The 21,997-nt window shown below is 42.4% G+C and overlaps 2 protein-coding genes across 4 annotated transcripts in view; both read left to right on the forward strand.

The window, feature by feature from the left end:
* The window catches only part of LOC306913357 (GPI mannosyltransferase 1-like), a 44,205-nt gene that overhangs the window by 6,256 nt on the left and 15,952 nt on the right, over positions 1–21,997 (forward strand). The window contains exons 8-9 of one of the 3 annotated variants that reach the window (XR_013788512.1): positions 683–1,001; positions 2,636–3,002. Coding sequence is in view for 1 of the 3 variants with exons in the window: in XM_079489958.1 (XP_079346084.1) it covers positions 683–868 (186 nt within the window). In the remaining 2 variants the exon portion in view is untranslated. Of the gene's footprint in view, positions 1–682; positions 3,003–21,997 lie in introns of those variants that run through there. The other 2 variants (XR_013788511.1, XM_079489958.1) reach the window with 2 other exon arrangements.
* Positions 13,344–17,867, forward strand: LOC306913362 (complement C1q-like protein 2). Its single transcript, XM_079489963.1, has 3 exons — positions 13,344–13,440; positions 13,743–13,874; positions 15,860–17,867. The coding sequence occupies exons 1-3, from the start codon at positions 13,431–13,433 to the stop codon at positions 16,138–16,140; spliced, it is 423 nt and encodes a 140-aa protein (XP_079346089.1). The 5' UTR covers positions 13,344–13,430; the 3' UTR covers positions 16,141–17,867.

A 21,997-nucleotide genomic window follows, 5' to 3' on the forward strand; every position in this document is an offset into this window, starting at 1 on the left:
GGCCGCCGACCCCCGTCTGAAAGTATGTTGTTCCAGGGACCCCCCCCAAGAAGCAAAGATTTGAGTTAAAAACATTTGCTGTGAAAGAATATATATTCAAAGATTTGCACCACATTTTCACAATTTTTCAAAAATAGCAGATCTACAAGGCACTCGGTGCCGCGCTATGAGCTTGTAGATCTGCTATTTTTCAATAGCTACAGTATAACATAAATACATAATGCTTAAAACACCAAAAGGGGTTCCCGTCCTCAATGAGTTAAGCCTTATTCTGTACTTTACCGTACAAATAAAATGACCCACAAGCTCACACAACACATTGCGACGCATTGTGAGCTTGTAGATCTGGTATTTTAACTTGAAGACGCTCAGGGCAGTATTTTGCGTGTCTTAAGTACCAGGTATTATTACTTAACTTAAGACCTGGAGCCGTGATCAATGCCATTTGGCTATTCTGAGTGGCCAAACAGCATTGACCACGCCTCCAGGTCTTAAGTTAAGTCATAAGACCTGGTACTTAAGACACGCATAATACTGCCCTCAGTCTTTAAGTAAATTCTGAATACCAGACTTTTACTTGTAAACGGAGCATTTCTACATTGTGGCATTGATACTTTTACTATAAAAATATAATATACGAGTACTTCTTCTTCCACCAATAATGCTTGTGTTTGTGGCTCAGGGGGTGTGGCTGGGGCCGGCCTACCTGCTGGAGTTCGAAGGCTACAACACCTTCCTGTTCATCTGGCTGGCCGCTCTGCTGTTCCTGCTCATCAACTGCTTCATCCTGCTTCAGATTCTGGCCCATTATACGCTCCCCACCACCACCACCACCACACGGACCGCACACAGACTCAAGGTCCAATAAATGGACGCAACGGAAGGATCTTCTCCTTGTTCTATCGTTCCGCGGGACTACAAGTGCATTCGCCTGTCGAAACACTGTGTGCACACCAAGGGGCCAGTGAGGCTCTTCAACGTTGAAGCACTGGGCCCTAGTGGTAAGGGGAGGGACTACAGGCGGACCCGTGGATTCATGACCGGGAAACCCCGTGCAGCTGGGCTTTAACATTGAGCGCTCGGTTGCACTTCCGCATTTGACCACCAAAATGTGGTGGTCAAATGCCCTGTTCCATTCAGAGTCAGGGTAGTTGGCTCACTAGAAACACGTCCTCTGTTACACCAGTGGGTCTCAAAGTGAAATATATTGACAGTTTCATGACTTCAAATGTTAGGGAGCTACTACTAGTGGAGAAGAGATCCAATAGAACAAGTCATTTTATGTCTGGGTGCGCTCTGAAAATAGCAGATCTACAAGCTCACAATGTCATGTGTCACATTGCGATGCTTTGTGCTTTGCTTGTAGATCTGCTATTTTCAAATGGCCAAAAATATAGAGGGCTCAAATTGTTAAGTGTGTTCTGTAATAATAATCGACATCCGACAACTGAAAAAGCCAAAGTGCAGTGACTACGGGGGGAAAATGTCCGATGATGGGTTTATAAAAGTGTTTCAAATGGTCAGCCAAATGAGATAGACAAATACGTGATATTACACTATTTGTAAATATGTTCTTTGTCCAAAATCGTAGTTAGTTACTTAATGCACTTTGGCTTTGTAGGGCAGCAGAGTAGGCCCGTGTCACTCTACTCTAAAAAGATGACTTTATAGAGCACCAAAGTCCTGACGTCACTCGCTCATCCCCTCGTTTCACGGAAGTAATTTCTCTATGGAGAATAACATGGGGTGATCTTAGTATCGTCTACTGTAAGCACTGTGGTCCAAAAATAAACAAGTTGTCTCTGCGTTATTGTCAGGGAGGTGTCTCTGTATCGTTTGCGACAGTCAGTCACTCATACTGTATATGATTCTAGCGAAAATGTAACTAATTCCGTAGCAGTGACAATAGCGTTTTCTCTCAGTCAGTTGATCCTTCATATCCTGGATGATTTGTTTATTTTTCAAACACAGTTCTTATATGAGGCGATCTAAAATCCCACTATGGGGATTACAATGCAAATGAAAAGTACACGAACCCGTGGATTTGCGCCCTCTACCGATATTGACGTCAGACTTTGGTGCTCTATACAGATCTGATTTAGTTGTCTGAGTGATATGCAGCACTCCATAGGTCACTGATAAAACATATTGTATCATGTTATAAATATGGACTGTTTTGCTGTTACATTATTGTGTCCACCGGGCCCAGACAATGTATTGCACCCTGTCCGTCCCTTCGTGTGCGTGTGTGTGTGTGTGTGTGTGTGTCCCCGTCTGTGATCAGCTAATCTCCGGCACCGTTGGCTTGAGCGCAGCAAAACGGTGCACACACAAGCATCTACCCCATTTTTTTAACATGGACATATTCCTTGAAAGTACTCCTACAGAGTGTGTCCAAAAAATCATGCAAATCAGTACACAGTCTCTCTATAGTCATTAAATAAACAAAACGTCTGTCAGATTTTTCATATTCCATCCTGATTGGCCAAGATTGGCTTCCAAAGTTTGCAGAAATGCTCCATTTTGAACAAAAAGCCTCAAATCATGAACATGACATGACCAAGACAGATCCCTCTGATATTTCACATGCCATCCTGATTTGCCAATTCTGAACATTTCTCATTGGCCGCTGCAGATCGTTGGAGCCATGTGTGTTGAAGGAGGGGCTTTGAAGGAGTGGCGGAACAATTTACACTGGGGGAGGAAGTGTGGAAAGCACGCTACGTCATGCTGCCACTCTAGTGATTACTGGCCAATCACAGCGCATCTTTTCCAGGACTCATTAGACCCGAACATGCGCTCTGTGACGCACACTCATGCTTCCGCGATGCTACGCACGGAATCTCAGAAAAGTTTTGCCCTCCCTTGAGCACATACGGTCCAGAGCCGGAAAGGGCGTCTACTTTTATGTCTATGCTCACAATAACCTACCTGACCTGGCGGAGACCTGTGCTCCGAGGAGCACTTCTTTATGTATTTTTTCTACAATGCACGTTTATGGAAATTGTCAAACGTGAGTTTTTAAATGAGAAGTTTTTGTCTTCCATAAAAGTGTATGAATAAATCATGGGAGAAAAGAATACTGTCACAAGTCTGTCACTTTGTACTTTGGGTACTTTAACTTGAGTACATTTTGATGCTGGTACTTTTGTTACTGTTAAACAAGTACAATTTTTATTCAGAACATTTACTCGAAACAGAGTATTTCTACATTGCAGTATTAATACTTTTACTTAAAGGACCTATAACATAAAATTCAACTTTTTCAAATTCTTTTGTGTTTTTGGGGCTCCCATATGTGTTTTCTATCCCCACAAATAACCAATTTTGAACAATCAGGCTTTCATATCATATAGGTGCTTTAATGGAAATTGCTCTCAGGAACAGCTCAACTGATTTTGGTCTCATCGTGATGTCATCAATGTCACCCTACTTTGTATAATTCCTCCTCTTCTTTAGTCTTCAGTTCCAAATTTGCATTTCCACTTTGTTTACAATGTCCACCATTGTTGATTTTCCAAGCTGGCATGGAATGGAAACAAGCCTGGTTGTATCTAGCATCAGTATTATAATGACTCAAATATTAAATAATCTGCATATCAGCACCCCCACCACCTTAGGACATTGTGGTACTGCAGCTAAAACTGCTTTCAAAGTCCAGAAAGAAATGACAAGGACTGGTTATATCAGAGTGGTGATTGAGGCTCAAACCATTAGAAATAACTTTGAGGGACATAGACAATATGATATTAAATATTAAAAGCAGTTTTAAAATGCATGTTATTTGCGCTTTACTTAAGTAAAACGTGAGTATATATTTTTTCCACCGCTGCCTGCCACTCTGAAGGTGAATCGTAATATGTTTCAATCTAATCCACTCTGATGATTCCATCAGAAGCAGCTCACAGTTGGATTTTATAAGACGGATGCCATGAGCAATTAATGTGTTAAGATCTGAGACCAGATTCTACAGTCTTCCAAATCCTGACAGTTTTCTGAAAAAAACGTATCAGTGGTAAAACCTTTTTATGTCGGGGGCCCACAGAATTATCTGTATTTGGCCGCGGACCCCCATCTGAAAATATGTTGTTCCAGGGACCCCCCCCCCCCCCCCAGAAGTTAAAAATCACACCTGTGTGAAGTGAGTGGTGCAACTCCATGCGGGGGTCCCCGGGGGGTCCCCGGAAGTTCCAGACCCACAGGACCACGGCAAGGGTGCCGGCCCAGTTCCGGCGAGCCGCCCCACTAGAGAAATAGAGTTACCATGTGGGGGTCCCTCTACTGTACTGTACTGTCACTGTACTGTACTGGCACACCCGAAAATCAAAAAATACAGTTAATATGTGCCTGTGTGTGTGTTAGGTTGCGCACAGGTGGTGAAAAACAACCATGCCGTTTTCGTGCTCAGACCCAGCCACACACATAACTCCGTAAGGGAGTGGTTGCACCACTCAAGAACAGTTACTGTGGGCTGTCTGGGGCGCCAACCCATACTGCTCCCGGGTGTACAATGCTGTACAATCTCCCTTTGAAAACACGTACTGGCCGACGCCAGCTTTTTACGACTTAATGACTTTGACTGAAATAGCAATAAAGGTTTTTCAGAAAACTAGTTAGGATGTAGAATGTTCAGGATCGGCCTCAACACTTTGACATTTCATTTCTCATCTAATGATGGCTATTGGCTATTTGAAAATAGCACAGCACAAAGTTACGCGCTATGAGCTTGCAGATCTGCTATTGTTTTTTGTTTCGTTTTTTAATCTTAATATATTAATATTAATATGGAAGTAGCAATAGTTCAGCACAGGCCAACATAGATTTGTTCTATTTTTTAAGAACGAGAGTTGTAAGATTTGCCTTAAGTCATGATTATAATGTCAATTTAAGCCCCTTTAAAAATAAGTAAAAAAACGTCTTTGGCCTGGAGGCACTTGATCACCCCGGCTGGGTCACCTGAGTGAGGGGTATGATGTTGCGAGACCCGAAACCCCGATGACCTTAGGATACATCACTGAGGATATGTCCCAGGTGCATCCATGTATGTATGTATTTTGTTTAGTTATTCTATTTATAGTGACTCATAGGAATAGACTACGTGACAACCAGGAATAGTCTGGTGACCACCGGAGAGACGGGTGGCAGCCGGAAATTAGACGGCACCCGGGAGCAGTATGGGTTGGCGCCCCAGCCTGTGTCTTCCGTGAGGAAGAAGCCCAACAAACCCACGGTGAGGCCTTTAGGAGGGCCATTCAAGCCTCAAGCGGAGCCTGCGGCACCACCAAGGGCAAGGTGGAGCCTGCGGAACTGTTGCGGCTCGAGAATCCACCATTCCTGAATAAAGTGCCTGGTGCTGGGAGTCTGGTGCAACGCACAGGGCCTGACCTGGTGAGAGCAGGAGTGGACCTGGTGAGACGTAGGAGGGGCCCGGACAGGAGTCAACCCACAGAGCCTAGTCCTTCCACGCGCCAGAATGGTACCTCCCAGTCCCGGCAGAGTAGTTCAGGAAGAACGGATTGTGTGGCCCTGGTTTTTCCCTAATGGGACTGATCGAGGGTAGCTACTGGGACGTAAGTCGGGACTTGATCACCCCGGCTGGGTCACCTGAGTGAGGGGTATGATGTTGCGAGACCCGAAACCCAGATGACCTTAGGATACATCAATGAGGATACGTCCCAGGTGCATCCATGTATGTATGTATTTTGTTTAGTTATTCTATTTATAGTGACTCATAGGAATAGACTACGTGACAACCAGGAATAGTCTGGTGACCACCGGAGAGACGGGTGGCAGCCGGAAATTAGACGGCACCCGGGAGCAGTATGGGTTGGCGCCCCAGCCTGTGTCTTCCGTGAGGAAGAAGCCCAACAAACCCACGGTGAGGCCTTTAGGAGGGCCATTCAAGCCTCAAGCGGAGCCTGCGGCACCACCAAGGGCAAGGTGGAGCCTGCGGAACTGTTGCGGCTCGAGAATCCACCATTCCTGAATAAAGTGCCTGGTGCTGGGAGTCTGGTGCAACGCACAGGGCCTGATCTGGTGAGAGCAGGAGTGGACCTGGTGAGACGTAGGAGGGGCCCGGACAGGAGTCAACCCACAGAGCCTAGTCCTTCCACGCGCCAGAATGGTACCTCCCAGTCCCGGCAGAGTAGTTCAGGAAGAACGGATTGTGTGGCCCTGGTTTTTCCCTAATGGGACTGATCGAGGGTAGCTACTGGGACGTAAGTCGGGACTTGATCACCCCGGCTGGGTCACCTGAGTGAGGGGTATGATGTTGCGAGACCCGAAACCCCGATGACCTTAGGATACATCACTGAGGATACGTCCCAGGTGCATCCATGTATGTATGTATTTTGTTTAGTTTAGAAAAATAAGTCAAAAAAGTACTTGGCCTTAACGGCTAGGTATGCTGTCATGCTCATTTCAACACGGCTGGATAGCCTATTTCAATTGCTTGGTCAGAAGAACTACCTGTAGTAATATTTCATTCCACTTTTGTCTTTTTTCTCCTTTTTTGGGCGACTCCTCTGTGTACCACCACCAGACCGAGGGGGCTCAAGTACCACTAGTCAAATCAAATCAAATCAATTTTATTTGTATAGCACATTTAAAAACGACTCTCATCGTACCAAAGTGCTTCACAGGTCAAAGAAAAACAATACGATACAGTGCAATACAGTACATCAGTGAAACAATAAAATAAAATAAAATGATAAACAATGCATAGTTATGGTACAGTAGTCAAGAGAGATGTTAAGAGCAGTTAAAAGGCAGTACGAAAAACGTATCCTAGGTATAAAGTGCAAGAGTATTAGGGGGACTGGAAGGCTTGAGAGTAGAGGAACGTTTTGAGCCTAGACTTAAAACTCTCAGTGGAGGGGGCAGATCTGACAGCAAGAGGAATGCTATTCCAAAGTATAGGAGCTGCGACAGCAAAGGCTCGGTCGCCCCTGAGCCTCTTCCTTGTTGCTGGGACTTCTAGGAGTCGTCTGTCTGCTGACCTGAGGGTCCTGATGGAGGAGGAGTATGATAGGAGGTCAGAGATGTAGGACTAGTACCAGTGGTTGGGAACCTCTGGTGTAACATAACTAAGTACTCAAGTACTGTAGCCTATTTTTTGTTCTTCTTTTTTTCAAAATGGCACATTGCTGTCCAGTGTCCAGAGGGCAAGGGCAGGTGGTGCTCTAGAACCCTTTAGTGTCTATCTGTGCACGCCACTGGACACAGACCGTTTGTCATGCATTTGAAACATGTTATTGTTTAGCGCTTGACTAAGAATAAATCTACTGGATTTAGTCAGACACACAGTGACCCGTGTTTTGACCACTGCTCAAGGTTTTAATTTGTTGCACAATACTGAACAGAACTAATTGAATTAAGCCTTTAGTCATTATTTAAGTGAAATTGTCCAGAGGTTTTTCCCTAATGGGACTGATCGAGGGTAGCTACTGGGACGTAAATCAGGAAAAAAAACATTTTTTTAAGCGTTAATATTGAATTATGCAAATCGATTTTCATTTTGGACACATTTACACATCCCTAATTGACACATGATTGCATCAGGTGAGGACTACAAGGCAGAGTTTGTTTGCATACCGTCTTTAAAAGCTCCCAAAATTATTTAATAGCAGAGTGGACAAAAAAAATTGTTTTAAGTATACCCTATGAAGGCCGGTTACCAAAACGTTATTTCAAACGATATGTTAACATTGGTTAAGTAATAGTGATTTCATCAGAAATTATGAATACAACTTAAATAAAGTAATAAACAAACGTAATTACAACTTTAAAACGTGTCCTCATTGAATGAGTCCCCCTTGAGTGAACTATTTGTAAAATAAATGAAACATTTAAGATCAAAGTTTAATTTGAGTTATAGCAATTATTATGTATTAAGGGATATTTGGCTTACTAGCCAGGGATCTTTTTAAACAAGAAGTCTGGGCCCAATATATGAAGTTCCTTGTCCCAAATTTGGGCTTCAGCTCAACCAGGTCTTTTGAAAACTTTGCTTGCAGATCAGCTGTTTTGCCTGTTTCTACCACTGACTGGATTTGAGCATTTTTCACATTAGGCTCTGTGCACAGCATTTTGCCCCGCTTCCATCCACTCAATGTGATTCTGGGAAATATTGGCGCTATTTTGCCAGTCATGTGAGACGCATATTATTTGATATACATTTTACTTTTTGATGTTCTTTCAGGCTATTCTCCATTTGCACAAATTAGTATTAAAGTCATTTTTCTCCGTACAATAAAATTGCTTTCTCCTCACTTATTAGTAACTTATTAGTCACTAATTAGTGATATTTTTCTTTGGTCAATATACATAATTATTAATTATCAACTTACTTTTGTAAAAAAAAAAAGGGTTAGGGAGAAATTCCCCTTTAAGCTGTGCCAGCACTTGCGTTCACTTTAATTAAGAGGCTCATTTTCATCCCCGCGGTAGCAGCCTGCAGCTGTCATTGTAAAGCCCTAACCAACACCAAAGGGTCACCATGCAACTCCTTGGGTCCAAACGGTTGCAAGGAGTTAACGCTAAAACCATCTTGACCCTTTGGTGTGGTTAGGGCTTTAGGGTGTTTTTTTGTTCTTAAGTGCAATCTGAACATAAAGGAAAAATCACACCCGTGTGAACTGAGTGGTGCAACCCCCCCCCCCCCCCCCCCCTCTCTCTCTCTCTCTCTCTCTCTCTCTCTCTCTCTCATTAGCAGGCAACAGTGCAATACTATCTCTCTGTCTCTGTTTCTGGCACAACAGCGCCCCTACTGGTACTCATGAGTCACACATGAGTCACACACAAACATAGGTTAACACGAGTCACAGACATTGCTGTTCCTTGGAGTGGTTGCACCACTCAAAAACAGCACCCTCTTTCAGTTGACGCAAGTCAACAGTCTGTCTCATCTTTAAGTGTCATATTTTATATTTTTTCTCTGCGTTTCTTCAATTCTACAGATCTATATACAGTATATAGCCTATATATATATATATATATATATATATATATATATATATATATATATATATATATATATGTCCCTGTGTATTTGTGTATAATATATATATATATACACACACACACATGCTGATGTGTACAGAAAAGTGGTGTAAAAAGTGGAAACTGATAGTTAATCATAGTAAAACCCAGATCATGCATTTCAGACAAATCAGAACAAAGAGGAGTGATTTTCAGTTCCAGCTAGGATAACACAAATTACAGTATGTTGAAAATTACAAATATTTGGGTCTTAACTTGGATGAACATTTACTTTATGAATATGGTACATCGGTATTGGCAGGATCTGCAGGTAGGGCCCTGGGTGGCATAATAGCCAAAACTAAACAGCTGGGTGATTTGGGATATGCTGCCTACTCCAAACTGTTTCACACAGTGTGTCTGCCCTGTCATGGACTATATGGCGGGAATATGGGGCTCAAACATGAATATGAAGGGACAAATGGTTCAGAATAGAGCCATACGGTACTTTCTAGGAGTGCATACATTTGCACCTGTATTGGCAATAACAGGAGACATGGGGTGGGAGCCGTGTGAGATAAGGTGGAGAGGCAGCATGATGGTAGCCTGGCTAATAAGCCAGACCGAATCAGCCGTTGGCAAAAAAAAAATTGCCTGCCGGCGGTGTGATTTGAGTCTGGCTTATTAGCCAGGCTAGCATGATGGCCTTACGGAACTGACTAATCAGACTGCCAGAGAACAGAGTTGCTAGGAAGATTTTCAACTGGGATGTATCAGTAAAAGGTGCATGGGCAAGTGCAATAGAGGACACTCTTGTAAGAACTGGGTTACATGACAGTTTTCTAAATAACAGTGTTGTAAACATCTCCATGGTTAAAGACACACTTTATAGTTTATTTCAGAACAAATGGTCACATGAAATATTGTACAAACCAAAGCTGAGAACATTTGTTACGATAAGAAGCTGTTACACTAGTGAAAAGTGCGTTTGTGCCCCATTATCCAAAAGACAAAGATCCCTATGTGCCCAACTTCGTTCTGGGATCTTGACCTTGCACCTTGAGACTGGGAGGTATAGAGGAGTTACAGAAGAAGAACGTATTTGCACCTATTGTGATATAAATGATATTGAGAATGAGTTCCATTTTCTTTTCTATTGCCCGTTGTATCATGAGCTACGTCAAAAGTTATTTAACAGATGTAAAAATATAGATCTGATGTGGTTGTGATGCAGAGCAACTGAGATGGATTTTTTTTTTGCTTATTTCTGTTTTTTACAAATACTTGGTGTAACTTCTGTGTGGGAAGTAAACGTGATATTGTTTATTTATGTTGTTGGTGTCTTATAATCCCGTAAGGGATGGGTCTTAACGACAAGACACGAAAATAAAAATGCATTCATTCATTAATTCACACACACACACACACACACACACACACACACACACACACACACACACACACACACACACACACACACACACACACACACACACACACACACACACACACACACACACACACGCGCGCGCGCACACACACACACACACACACACACACACACACACACACACACACAGGCCTACATTTACATCAATTATGTAAATTATGGCCATTAATTAGTGATTGATCATTGGTATTTATAGGACCAAAGTAGGCCTGGGCCTCTTTCTGCCTGCATCAACTCACAATGGCAATTCTGTTGCTGCTGCAAGATGCCGCAGATCGTGCCCTCGGGAGAGGGCGAGGGCTTTAGGCTACCAAGAGCTGTTTTGTTAGAGCTGTGCAGGCCCGGTTCTTCCTACAGGCCGACGAAGCAACGGCTTCGAGCGCCATGGGGGAGGGGCGCCAAAAAAAAAAAAAACATTTTTTTTTTTTTTTTTTTTTTTACTTTTTTTTTTTTTTTTTTTTTTACTCTGTCCCAACTCTGTCTGCCCAGTGCCCCCCCAGTGCCCCCCCAGTGCCTCCCCAGTGCCTCCCCAGTGTCTCCCCAGTGCCAATGTCCCGCCAGTGCCTCCACAGAGCCTCCCCAGTGTCCCCACAGTGCCTCCCCAATGGACCCCCAGTGCCTCCACAGTGTCCCCACTGTCCCCCCAGTGCCTCCACAGTGTCTCCTCAATTTTTGGGACAGAGTAAAAAAAAAAAAAAAAAACGTTTTTTATTTTTTTATTGTTTGAGGGGGGGGGGGGGGCGCCGCGAAAAATCCTGCCTGGGGCGCCAGATTGCTCAGGACCGGCCCTGGAGCTGTGTAACAGTTTGGAGCCAGCACTGCGGAGCCATACCAGACGCTCTAACCCAGTACCAACACATGTGCGGGTACTTTTATTTCCACCTTGGGCTTTTTAGCCACTGGCACATTCCAGACGGTGTTGGGAGACAGGGTGGGCATCTCTCAATCAACCATCAGCCGCATCATGCCACCAGTGCTGGATGGATTAATACAACTGGCCCCGCAGTACATACAGTTTCCCTACACAGCAGCGGACCAGATCCCTGTCAAGAGAGGATTCCATTCTATTGCTGGCGGCTACCCAACACCATCGGCGCAATAGACTGCACGCATGTGCGCATTAAGGCGCCCTCTCCAGAGCCATACCCATAACTTAACCGTAAGCGTTACCATTCCATAACTGTACATCTCATCCGTGACCCCGAGCACCACCTTCTGAATGTGGTCGCCTGGTACCGTACCCCTGAGGTGCACCGTGCACATGACTCATTTATTTTACAGAACAGTTATGTGGGTATATGCGCCTTCAACAAGGAGCTGCTGAAGACGCATGGCTCATTGGCATGCATTTCGTGTAGGGCCATGCAAGCTATTCATCTGTAGAATGAAGCTTCTAAATTACTGCACCCATGGGTTTATATCATTATAACTTGTCTTGTTTTATTAGGAGATCGTGGATACGCCCTGGCCCCCTGGTTAATGACACCAGTCACCGGACCTCAGACTGCCCATGATATATGATAATAAAGGTTAAATATCGTGTACAAAAACATGAATCATTCCAATTGTGTGGTCTCTCCTATTTTTTGTAAGAGATTTATTTTAAGTAGTAGTATTTGCTTTTTTTTGTTATATATAATTTTTATCCCACGATTTTGCAACCCATGTTTTTTCACCCAGTGCCAATTATCTAATGCAGGGGTTTTCAACTGATTGTGAACCAGGGACCACCACCTTGACTAAGAATTAACCTGGGGACCAACTGTTGTGTTGCAATGGGATATGGGCTAAGATTAGTGCTTTTGTAACACTTGCTATGGAATGCATGCCATGTCTATACTGATTCTCAAACGATGGTCCATTTAGGCCTGACCTCAAAATTAAAAAAAAATCTTCTAAATCCTCCAGTTTTCTGAAATAAATATTTTCACGATTTTTCAAAAATAGCAGACCTACAAGCTCGTTTAGCGCGCCACTCAGTGGCAAATTTTCACTTTCCTACATGAAATACCTTCACGGACCACCAGTGGTCCATGGACCACCTATTGAAAACCCCTGATCTAATGTAATCCTGGCGCTACACTTCCTCTGCCAACCTGGGGGGGCAGCAGACTGACCTCATGCTTCCTTCTATGCATGAGGAGTCCAAGTTGCTTCTTTTCACCTGACAGGGGGGAATTTCCCTGGCCGGACGTAGCGCGTGGAAGGAACACGTTATTCCGACCAGTTCCTTTCCCCTCCATCAGGCGGGGCCAGGGGGAGGTAGTTTTAGAGACCAGGATTACTGCATGTTTTTGTGAGGGTACCTACCCTAGGGGACACAGGGAGAACATGCAAACTCCACACAGAAGGGCCCTTTCGCCAACCCCATCTCGGGTATGGGCACTGATGACACGGAGGAGGGAACACGCGCCAACAGCGCCCCCAGCGGGAATCAAACCCAGGACCTTCTAGCTGTGAGGCGACAGCACTACCGACTGTGCCACCGTGCTTAGTAGTATTTGCTTTTAATTTGTATAATTGAGTTCCACTGTTGGGTGGCTCTATAAATAACAGATTTTGTATTTCTGAATTTGCTTACTTGTCTTGTCTGATATCTAGACCTGAACTAAATAATTGATCTCTGAATAAATCTGGCTTCCCCTCAATAATTGATAATTGATGTTACTTTTGGCAGGGCGTTCCACATTATTGTGGCATAGGCGCAAAATGAAGTTCTGAGAAATGATGATGACTCAACCCATCGGATAACCACACCTTTCCCTTCCCCTTCTTGAGAATCTAACACCCAGTTCTGTGGAATTTCTTCACCTCAGACTTTGATAGATCACCAGATCATTTAGTTGTCATGTGACAGCTCTGGCTCTGCTTATAAAAAGGTCTTCTCTGTGTCAGTGTCAGCAGCGCTACCCAACAGGTGCATAGAAAACGGACAGACAGTCACAGACCGTCAGTCAGGCCGTGCAACAACGCAAAGAACATCGAATCTCTGGAAGCCACTATGAGTACAGGTAAGCTCTGTCAATCAGATAACTGAATTGCCTTATTGATAAAGAATCCTGAATGCAGTTCCTCGTAAAACAATATCTAATGTTCACTGTTCAATTCTAATTGAGTGATGCCTTTGTTACAAATAATTCAACAAAATGATATGAATTAGACAGAATGGAAAATCGAATGCTATCGATTGATTGAACTGATACATGGATTAACCAAACTTGAAATTATGTCAAATGAAATGTCACAGAAAATGTAGTGAAATGATGAGAAAGTGAAATGTTTTCTCCTTCCTCTCTTTCTCTTCTGTCCACAGCCGGTCTGAAAGTGGCCTTTTCAGCCTCGTTCGCATCAGACCAGACGGTGCGTGTTGGACCTGGTAATGTCGAAACCATCAAGTTCCCGAATGTCTTCATCAACGAGGGGAATGCCTACAACCCTGGCACAGGTACTGTGAGAGCCTCAAAGAACTGGTCTTTGATTAACCGTTTTCTTACATTAATCTGATGTTATTATATTAAAAAAACGAGTGCACGAGAGGTGAAGAATTACATGGCAACGTCCAGAGCATCGCGCAGCTCCGACCTAGTGTGCTGGGTCTTCGGCCAAATCGCTTATTTTGATTGCACATTTTCTACACATCTGTCTTTCATAATGACCAAAGACAGTTTTGGACCAAGGGGGCTTCTGTGACATGGCGAGCGACCCTAAAGCCCAAACCACACCAAAGGGTCGGGTCGGGACAAAACTGTTTTTAAAGGTCAACCACACCAAAGCAACTCCTTGCAACTCAATGAGTTCCATTGGTGTGGTTTACCTTATGAACCATTTTGTCCTGACCCGACCCTTGTGGTTTTGTGTGCATGCTCTGAGCTGCGGTCCACTCTGGATGTTGTTTTTATTTGTTTTCGCCTTTACCACTATCCCTAACCCTAACTTCAGTCTTAACCGGCCACGCCACAGTCTTAACCGGCCACGTAGATCGCCGACCCTAACCTCAGGCTTAACCAGCCACGTCGGTCGGACTAACAGGATGTCGGACTTACTGATATTGTCCTTCAAATACGTGATGTGACCATATTTTTTCAATTACCCTTTTCATTTATCTTTTGGACAAAATGAGAAGAATCCAGAAATAAATCCAAAATATATATATTTTTTAATTATTTTACAAAGTAATTGGGGAAAAAATGGGTACCTCACGTATTAGAAGCTCAACATCAGTCACCAGGATGGGTGTTTTAGATGAATCTATCGTGATTAAAATGGTTACAATGGGCTTGTATATGAAGGGGGCGGTGTAGCTAAAATGAATATCAAATATCTAAATGTTGAATCGAGCAACTTAAAAACTGTCTGGGGTGTTCACAAACGCGGAATGCCTTAATAGACAATAGAATTACGTAATTAATTAACGTTTCTTTTAAAGTGAAATATGCATTTAATACTTAGTAACTTCACTTTTGGGTCAGTACTTGATTCGCTCTTCTTTATTCCATTCACATCAAATGTCTTTGTTGTAAAATAGACAATCTACAGTTGGAGGCCATCGATTTTGTCCTTTTCTTTTTGCTGAGGTTTGCGTGATCTGCGCAAAAGGACAGTTAACCCATTTTGGGCGGGAACCCCTTTTGGTGTTTTAAACGTTATGTTATAATTTAGCTATTGAAAAATAGCAGATCTACAAGCTCATAGCGCGCCACCGAGTGGCGCGCTACGAGCTTGTAGGTCTGCTATTTTTGAAAATTCGTGAAAATATTTATTTCAGAAAACTGGAGGATTTAGAAGGATTTTTTAAAATGTTGAGGTCAGGCCTAAATGGGTCAAATGATGAGGGACAATATCGGTGGCACCCAACTGTATACAAGCTCACACTCGCTTGTGAGATCTGCCATTCCAATCCCAGAATAGACATGCTGCATGCAAGGGTTCAAGTGGTTAATGTAAAACCACTCTACTGTACAGTCAATAAGTTATGCTAAAAGGATACAGTTGGGTGCCACCGATATTGTCCCTTATCATTTGACCCATTTAGGCCTGACCTCAAAATCTTTAAAAATCTAAATCCTCCAGTTTTCTGAAATAAATATTTTCACGATTTTTCAAAAATAGCAGACCTACAAGCTCGTAGCGCGCCACTCGGTGGCGCGCTATGAGCTTGTAGATCTGCTATTTTTCAATAGCTAAATTATAACATAATGTTTAAAACACCAAAAGGGGTTCCCGCCCAAAATGGGTTAACTGTCCTTTTGCGCAGATCACGCAAACCTCAGCAAAAAGAAAAGGACAATATCGATGGCCTCCAACTGTATAACACAAAATGCCCATGGGGGGGAAAAGGGCTTGTTTCCATTGTGGTCCATTATTAAACTCAATTCATCAGTAAGACATAGAACGGACACTGCTCTAATGATATTGCTGATGTGCCTGCAGGTGTCTTCAATGCTCCGTGTAAGGGAGCGTTCCAGTTCAACTTCACAACGCTCGGCTGGGGTGATTACAACACAGGGGCCCAACTGATGAAGAACTGCCAATATCAAGTCTCCATCTGGGAACCCAAAGGGCAGGGCCGTACCAGCTCCAGCCAATCAGTGATTCTGTCACTCGAATCCGGAGACAGGGTGTATTTGACCACTTGGGGGGCGGATGATCGAGTCTCCGACAATGAGAACCGCTACGTTACTTTCAGTGGCGTTCTGCTCTTCCAACTGTAGACATTCTGTACTGTAGCCCAACGGTTATCAACCTTTTCAGGCCGTGACCCCCCCAAAAAAATGATTTATATTTGAACTGGGGACCACCCAAAATAATCATATTTGATCTGGGGTCCACCCACAATAACCATATTTGAATGGTAGGGCCTACCAACCAAAAATAATCATATTTGAACCGGGGGCCATCCACAATAACCATATTTGAATGGTACCACCCAAAAATAATCATATTTGAACCGGGGGCCACCCACAATAACCATATTTGAACTGGGGACCCCCAAGCAAAATTAGTAAATATAACATCAAGATCAGTTTGACCACGTCAAACCTACCCTGTATAACCTACAAGCTCACTATGTGTCACATTGCGAGCTTCTAGATATTGATATTCCTGAATGGTTTTAACAACTCATGTGGATTTTCAGACGGGGGTCATGTTTATTTGGGGGTCCTTGATATGAAAAGGTGTGAGAACCACTGGTGTGTGTGCAGGTGACACAGGAGGAAGTGTAGAAAATAATGCTTTTCAGGTGCTGATAAAACACCTTTATATCCAACAAGTAGTACTAGTGAAGCCTTTCGCGCATTTCTTTTAGAATTAGACTTAAGCATGTGGTGGGAAAAGTACAGATCTTTTTTTTTTTTTTACTTCTATATTGTTTTATTTTACTTTTACAATTACATGTCAAGATTTACATGAGGAAAAAGAACAAAAAATTGGCATCAAAACATAATTAAATGACTAAAAGCAAAAGTATGCTTGCAGTATAATTATGTCCCATTTCACAAGTTCAATAACTATACAAATCTTTAGAAAATTGCAGATCTGCTATTTTCAAATAGCCAATGTATATGGCTGAAGTGGTTGATGCATGTTTTGAAATAATCAAAATCTACAAAGTATAACTAGTAACTAAAGTGTTCAAATAACTGTAGTGGAGTAAACGTACAACATTTGGATCCGAGATGTACTGCAGTATAGAAGAAAAAGTATTGGAAATTGGTTACTTTACACCACTGTTTATATCCACCAAGTAGTGAAGCCTTTCGAGCCTTTCTTTTATAATTAGATTTGAGGGTGCTCAAAGTTGTGTGCAGGCAGACAACTTTAATTCTGATTAAGCGGGTGGATTCTGCCCATGCTTTTAAATGAGAACAGAGCAGTTTGTTGACATTCAAGGATTTATGCTAAAAAAAAAAAGAAGGAAAAAGCATTGGCAGAATCCGCCCTCGTCGGTAGCATCAAATGTTGGTGTGAGCGCGCCCTGGAGCGGTATTTCACTTTAAAACACATCTGGGCTTATTTTTGAGTTTCACCATACAGTTTTTTAAGTTGCTTGATTTAGTATTTAGATATTTGATATGCATGTTAATACTCTGACACTCCCCTTCACATATAAACTCAATTTTAAACATTCAGGTCACTCATATGATCCTAATGCCATGTTTTTTCTATTACTATTTTTAAATATCAATATAGTTTTTTGTTTTTGTTAATTAAATACATATATCAAATATTTAAATATTGAACTTATAACTTTAAACTGTAAACACAAAAGCCAGAGTATAGACATTAAAACAATGTGTTATAGTGAAATATCCTTTTAATTAACCTTGGCCTAATAGTATATGGTCTCTATTGTATCCTATAGTTCATGTCCTACTGGTGGTTTTGGTCTTACATTAACATTACTCTGCTGTATTTTCATTCTAAATAAATAATCTGCTGTGCATTTAACTTGTGTGGCCATCCTTCCTTGCAAGTGGACCATTTAGTTGTTTAGTCCAAGGACCCCTTAGCTGAGAGGCAGATGAAGCAGAGATCCCTTACCTGAGACAGAGCTGAAGCATGGGAGCCCTTAGCTGAGAGGCAGATGAAGCAGAGATCCCTTACCTGAGACAGAGCTGAAGCAGGGAGCCCTTTAGCTGAGAGAGATGAAGCAGGGACCACTACATTGTATAAAAATGTGTTGCAGATTTATATTTCAAAACAGTTAGCTTAAAAATATATAATTTAAATACAAAATACATATTTTTTGGCATCTACCACTTGAATTAAGGTGACTTGATTGATTGACATAAAAATGTTCTTTTATGTTAAGTATTGCATTGTGGATTTGAGCTGACAGGCCCCTGTCAGCTCAAATCCACAATGCAATACTTAACATAAAAGAGTGTTGCGTGCAAATGTCGGTACCATTACAAATGTATGTGCACATAGATATCAAAGGGGGCTTCAGCCCCCTGCCCTTTTACCCGTCTGTAAAACAACTGCCCTCTCCAGAACACGAATGCAGCATTTACTGCATGGTGAAAGAAATACAAATGCCCTCCCTCTCCTTTCCATGCCATACCAGAAGGCAGCATTCAGGAGAATTGTTTTTTTATTCCCGAAGTCTCCTGAACTAATTTGTTTCGAAATCCATAAAGAGTGCAGGGTTGCGCCCCGAAAATAGCTGATCTACAAGCTCTCAACGTGTTGCGCTGTGACGCGTTGTGAGCTTGTAGATCTGCTATTCTTGATACGGCTTAGAGCCAGTATCATAGTATTTACGAGTATGACGAACCATTGTCATCATCATCATCATCAAATTTGGTTTGATTGCTTGATTGAATATATTGGCAGAAAATGGAAACACTACAGGGTACAGTCAAAGTGTAATGAAACTAGAGGTTCGGGCCGCTTTGCGGTCCTGATTTTGTAGGAATAAATTTCAGTTCTTTAAACCACACTATTTCATTAAATGTGGCATAGTTTTTCATAGTTTGTATTATTTGTGTAGCGACGTTGACATGACTAGAAACGTCTTAAATCTCCTGTTAAAAACGGGAGTTCTTCATTGATTTCTCCAGTTGTTCCCGGTGTTGCCATGTCCGCTTGTTATAAGCGACTTGGGGCTTGTTTTTCAGTAAAGTTGCTTGAAAATATTGGTAGTTTACTAGTTGCAGGTTGCAGTTTTTATTTAGGCTTGTTCCCTACTATATAGTTTAAACCTGTGATTCTGCTCAAACATTGTCATAAAGGAGCCCCATGTATTTGTGCACACGTACCTCCATCTGAAAAATATTTTGTGCCAGGGTTTTTTTTTCTGTATAAAACAAAAACTGTTTTGGAAAATATCTGATCTACAAGCTCACAACTCATTGTGAGCTTGTAAATCTGCTTTTCTCAAGTAGCTGCTGATGTATAGTCTTACTATAGAAATATTAAGTATATGGTAGCTCATTTGTGGAGTGGCTTCTTTTCATAGACCTGATTGCTTATTTCTCTCACACAATCTGTGCTCACAACACATTGCGACGTGTTGTGAGCTTGTAGATCTGGTATTTTAACTTAAAGACACTCTGTCTGTAAGTCAATTCTGAATACCAGACTTTTACTTGTAAACGGAGCATTTCTACATTGTGGTATTGATACTTTTACTATAAAAATATAATATACGAGTACCTTTCTTCCACCAATGCTTTGAAGGCTACAACACCTTCCTGTTCATCTGGCTGGCCGCTCTGCTGTTCCTGCTCATCAACTGCTTCATCCTGCTTCAGATTCTGGCCCATTATACGCTCCCCACCACCACCACCACCACACGGACCGCACACAGACTCAAGGTCCAATAAATGGACGCACGGAAGGATCTATCTATCTATCTATCTATCTATCTATCTATCTATCTATCACTCCGCAGACTACAAGTGCATTCACCTATCAAAACACTGTGTGCACACCCCATTTTGGAAATAACTTTGGGCCCCTTCCCTACTTCCTTCACAGGTGTTATCGATGATACTAACGAAGGCTCTGTTCCATTCAGATAGACAAAACAAGAAAGGGTGCACACCAGTGTTGGTGAGGTGCTGGCCTAAGGCAGTAAACAAGTAAAAATAAGTAAAAATAAGAAAAAGCTGCACACTCGTAGCCACGATGCTGCATATTTAATGCAATAAGAATCCAACGTTTCGACCTAGGAGGTCTTCTTCAGGGTCCACTCCATTCAGAGTCAGGGTAGTTGGCTCACTAGAAACACGTACTCTGTTACACCAGTGGGTCTCAAAGTGAAATATATTGACAGTTTCATGACTTATATGTTAGGGAGCTACTACTAGTGGAGAAGAGATCCAATAGAACAAGTCATTTTATGTCTGGTTGCGCTCTGAAAATAGCAGATCTACAAGCTCACAATGTCACGTGTCACATTGCGATGCTTTGTGCTTTGCTTGTAGATCTGCTAGTGTCAAATGCCCAAAATAAAAAAACTGTGTGTTTTGTAATAATAATCAACATCTGCCAACTGAAAAAGCCAACGTGCAGTAACTACGGGGAGAAAAATGTCTGATAATGGTTTTGTAGAGCAGCAGAGTAGGTCACTCCGTTGTACTCTGAAAAGATAATAATAGCTATACAGATCGTATTTAGTCGTCTGACTGATATGCAGCACTCCATAGGTCACTGTCATCACGGACAAAACATCATCATCCGATATCAACAAATCTCCGGCACTGTTGCCTTGAGCCATTTTGACCTGAGATCAGATTCTAAAAATGTCTTTTACATCCTGACAGTTTTCTGAAAAGGCTATGTTTCTATGTCAGTGGTTCTTCGATTTTTCAAAAATAGCAGACCTACAAGCTCATAGCGCGCCACTCGGTGGCACGCTATGAGCTTGTAGATCTGCTATTTTTCAATAGCTAAAGCATAACATAATGCTAACACCAAAAGGGGTTCCCGCCCAAAATGAGTTAAGCGCAGCAAAACGGTGCACGCACTTCCTAGATCTTTCCACAATTCCTTGACAGTATTCCTACAGAGTTTGTCCAAACATCACGCAAATCGGTACACTACACTGTCTACACAGTCTATCTATATAGTCATTAAATTAACAAAACCGGTACATATTCCATCCTGATTGGCTAAGATTGGTTAACAAAGTTTGCACTTTGCAGCATATTGCTCCATTTTGAACAAAATGCCCTCAAATCATGAACATGACCAAGACGGATCCGTCTGATATTTCACATGGCATCCTCATTGGCGAATTCTGAACATTGCCGGCCCACAATAACCTACCTGACCTGTGCTCCGAAGAGCACTTTTTTATGTTTTTTTTCCTACAATGCACGTTCATGGAAATGGTCAAACGTGAATTTTGTTTTTAAATGAGAAGTTATATTGTCTTCCATAAAAGAAAGGTGTATGAATAAATCATGAGAGAAAATAATACTGTGACGAGTCGTGCTAGTCAGGCAGGTGGTTTGGGGGGTGAATGGTGAGAGCTCATTAGCCACGCACCGTTGCTTTTGTTCCGGTTCTGCAGGTGTTGTGCGACAGGCAGCCAAGGCTCGTGAGTGTTTGAGCACCCGTTTCGATGGGGATGTTGAGGTAGGAGTTGAGTAAAAAAAGACAATGCTATATTGACAGTATTGGCCATCCAATCTCTGAAGAAAACCTTAAAAATTAGACGCACATTCTACTATGTCGCAGTAGTTTATTTAATTTGTTTAAGATATTTTGGGGGGCTTTTCTGCCTTTAATTGATAGCGAACAGGAGAGATGAACAGGAAAAAGGGAGAGAGAGATGGGGTGAGACATTCAGCGGAGGTCGTAAGGAACGGGAATCGAGCCTGTGACGTGACGTCAGGCAGTTGTGTTCCTCTAGTCTAGACCAGGGGTGTCCAAACCTTTTTCAAAGGGTACCAAGGGCCAACTGCACCTCCTGTCATACTGATCATAACAAAGTCACATACAAATGGATCACATTATAACCATTTTATTTAACTACAGTGCGATATCAATTAGACTTGTACGTGCATGTGTGTGTTCGTGCAGTGACAAGATGTGGAAATTCACAGAAAAGGCTTT

Source organism: Electrona antarctica (assembly GCF_951216825.1).
Source record: "Electrona antarctica genome assembly, chromosome: 20".
In the NCBI taxonomy this organism is placed as follows: domain Eukaryota; kingdom Metazoa; phylum Chordata; class Actinopteri; order Myctophiformes; family Myctophidae; genus Electrona; species Electrona antarctica.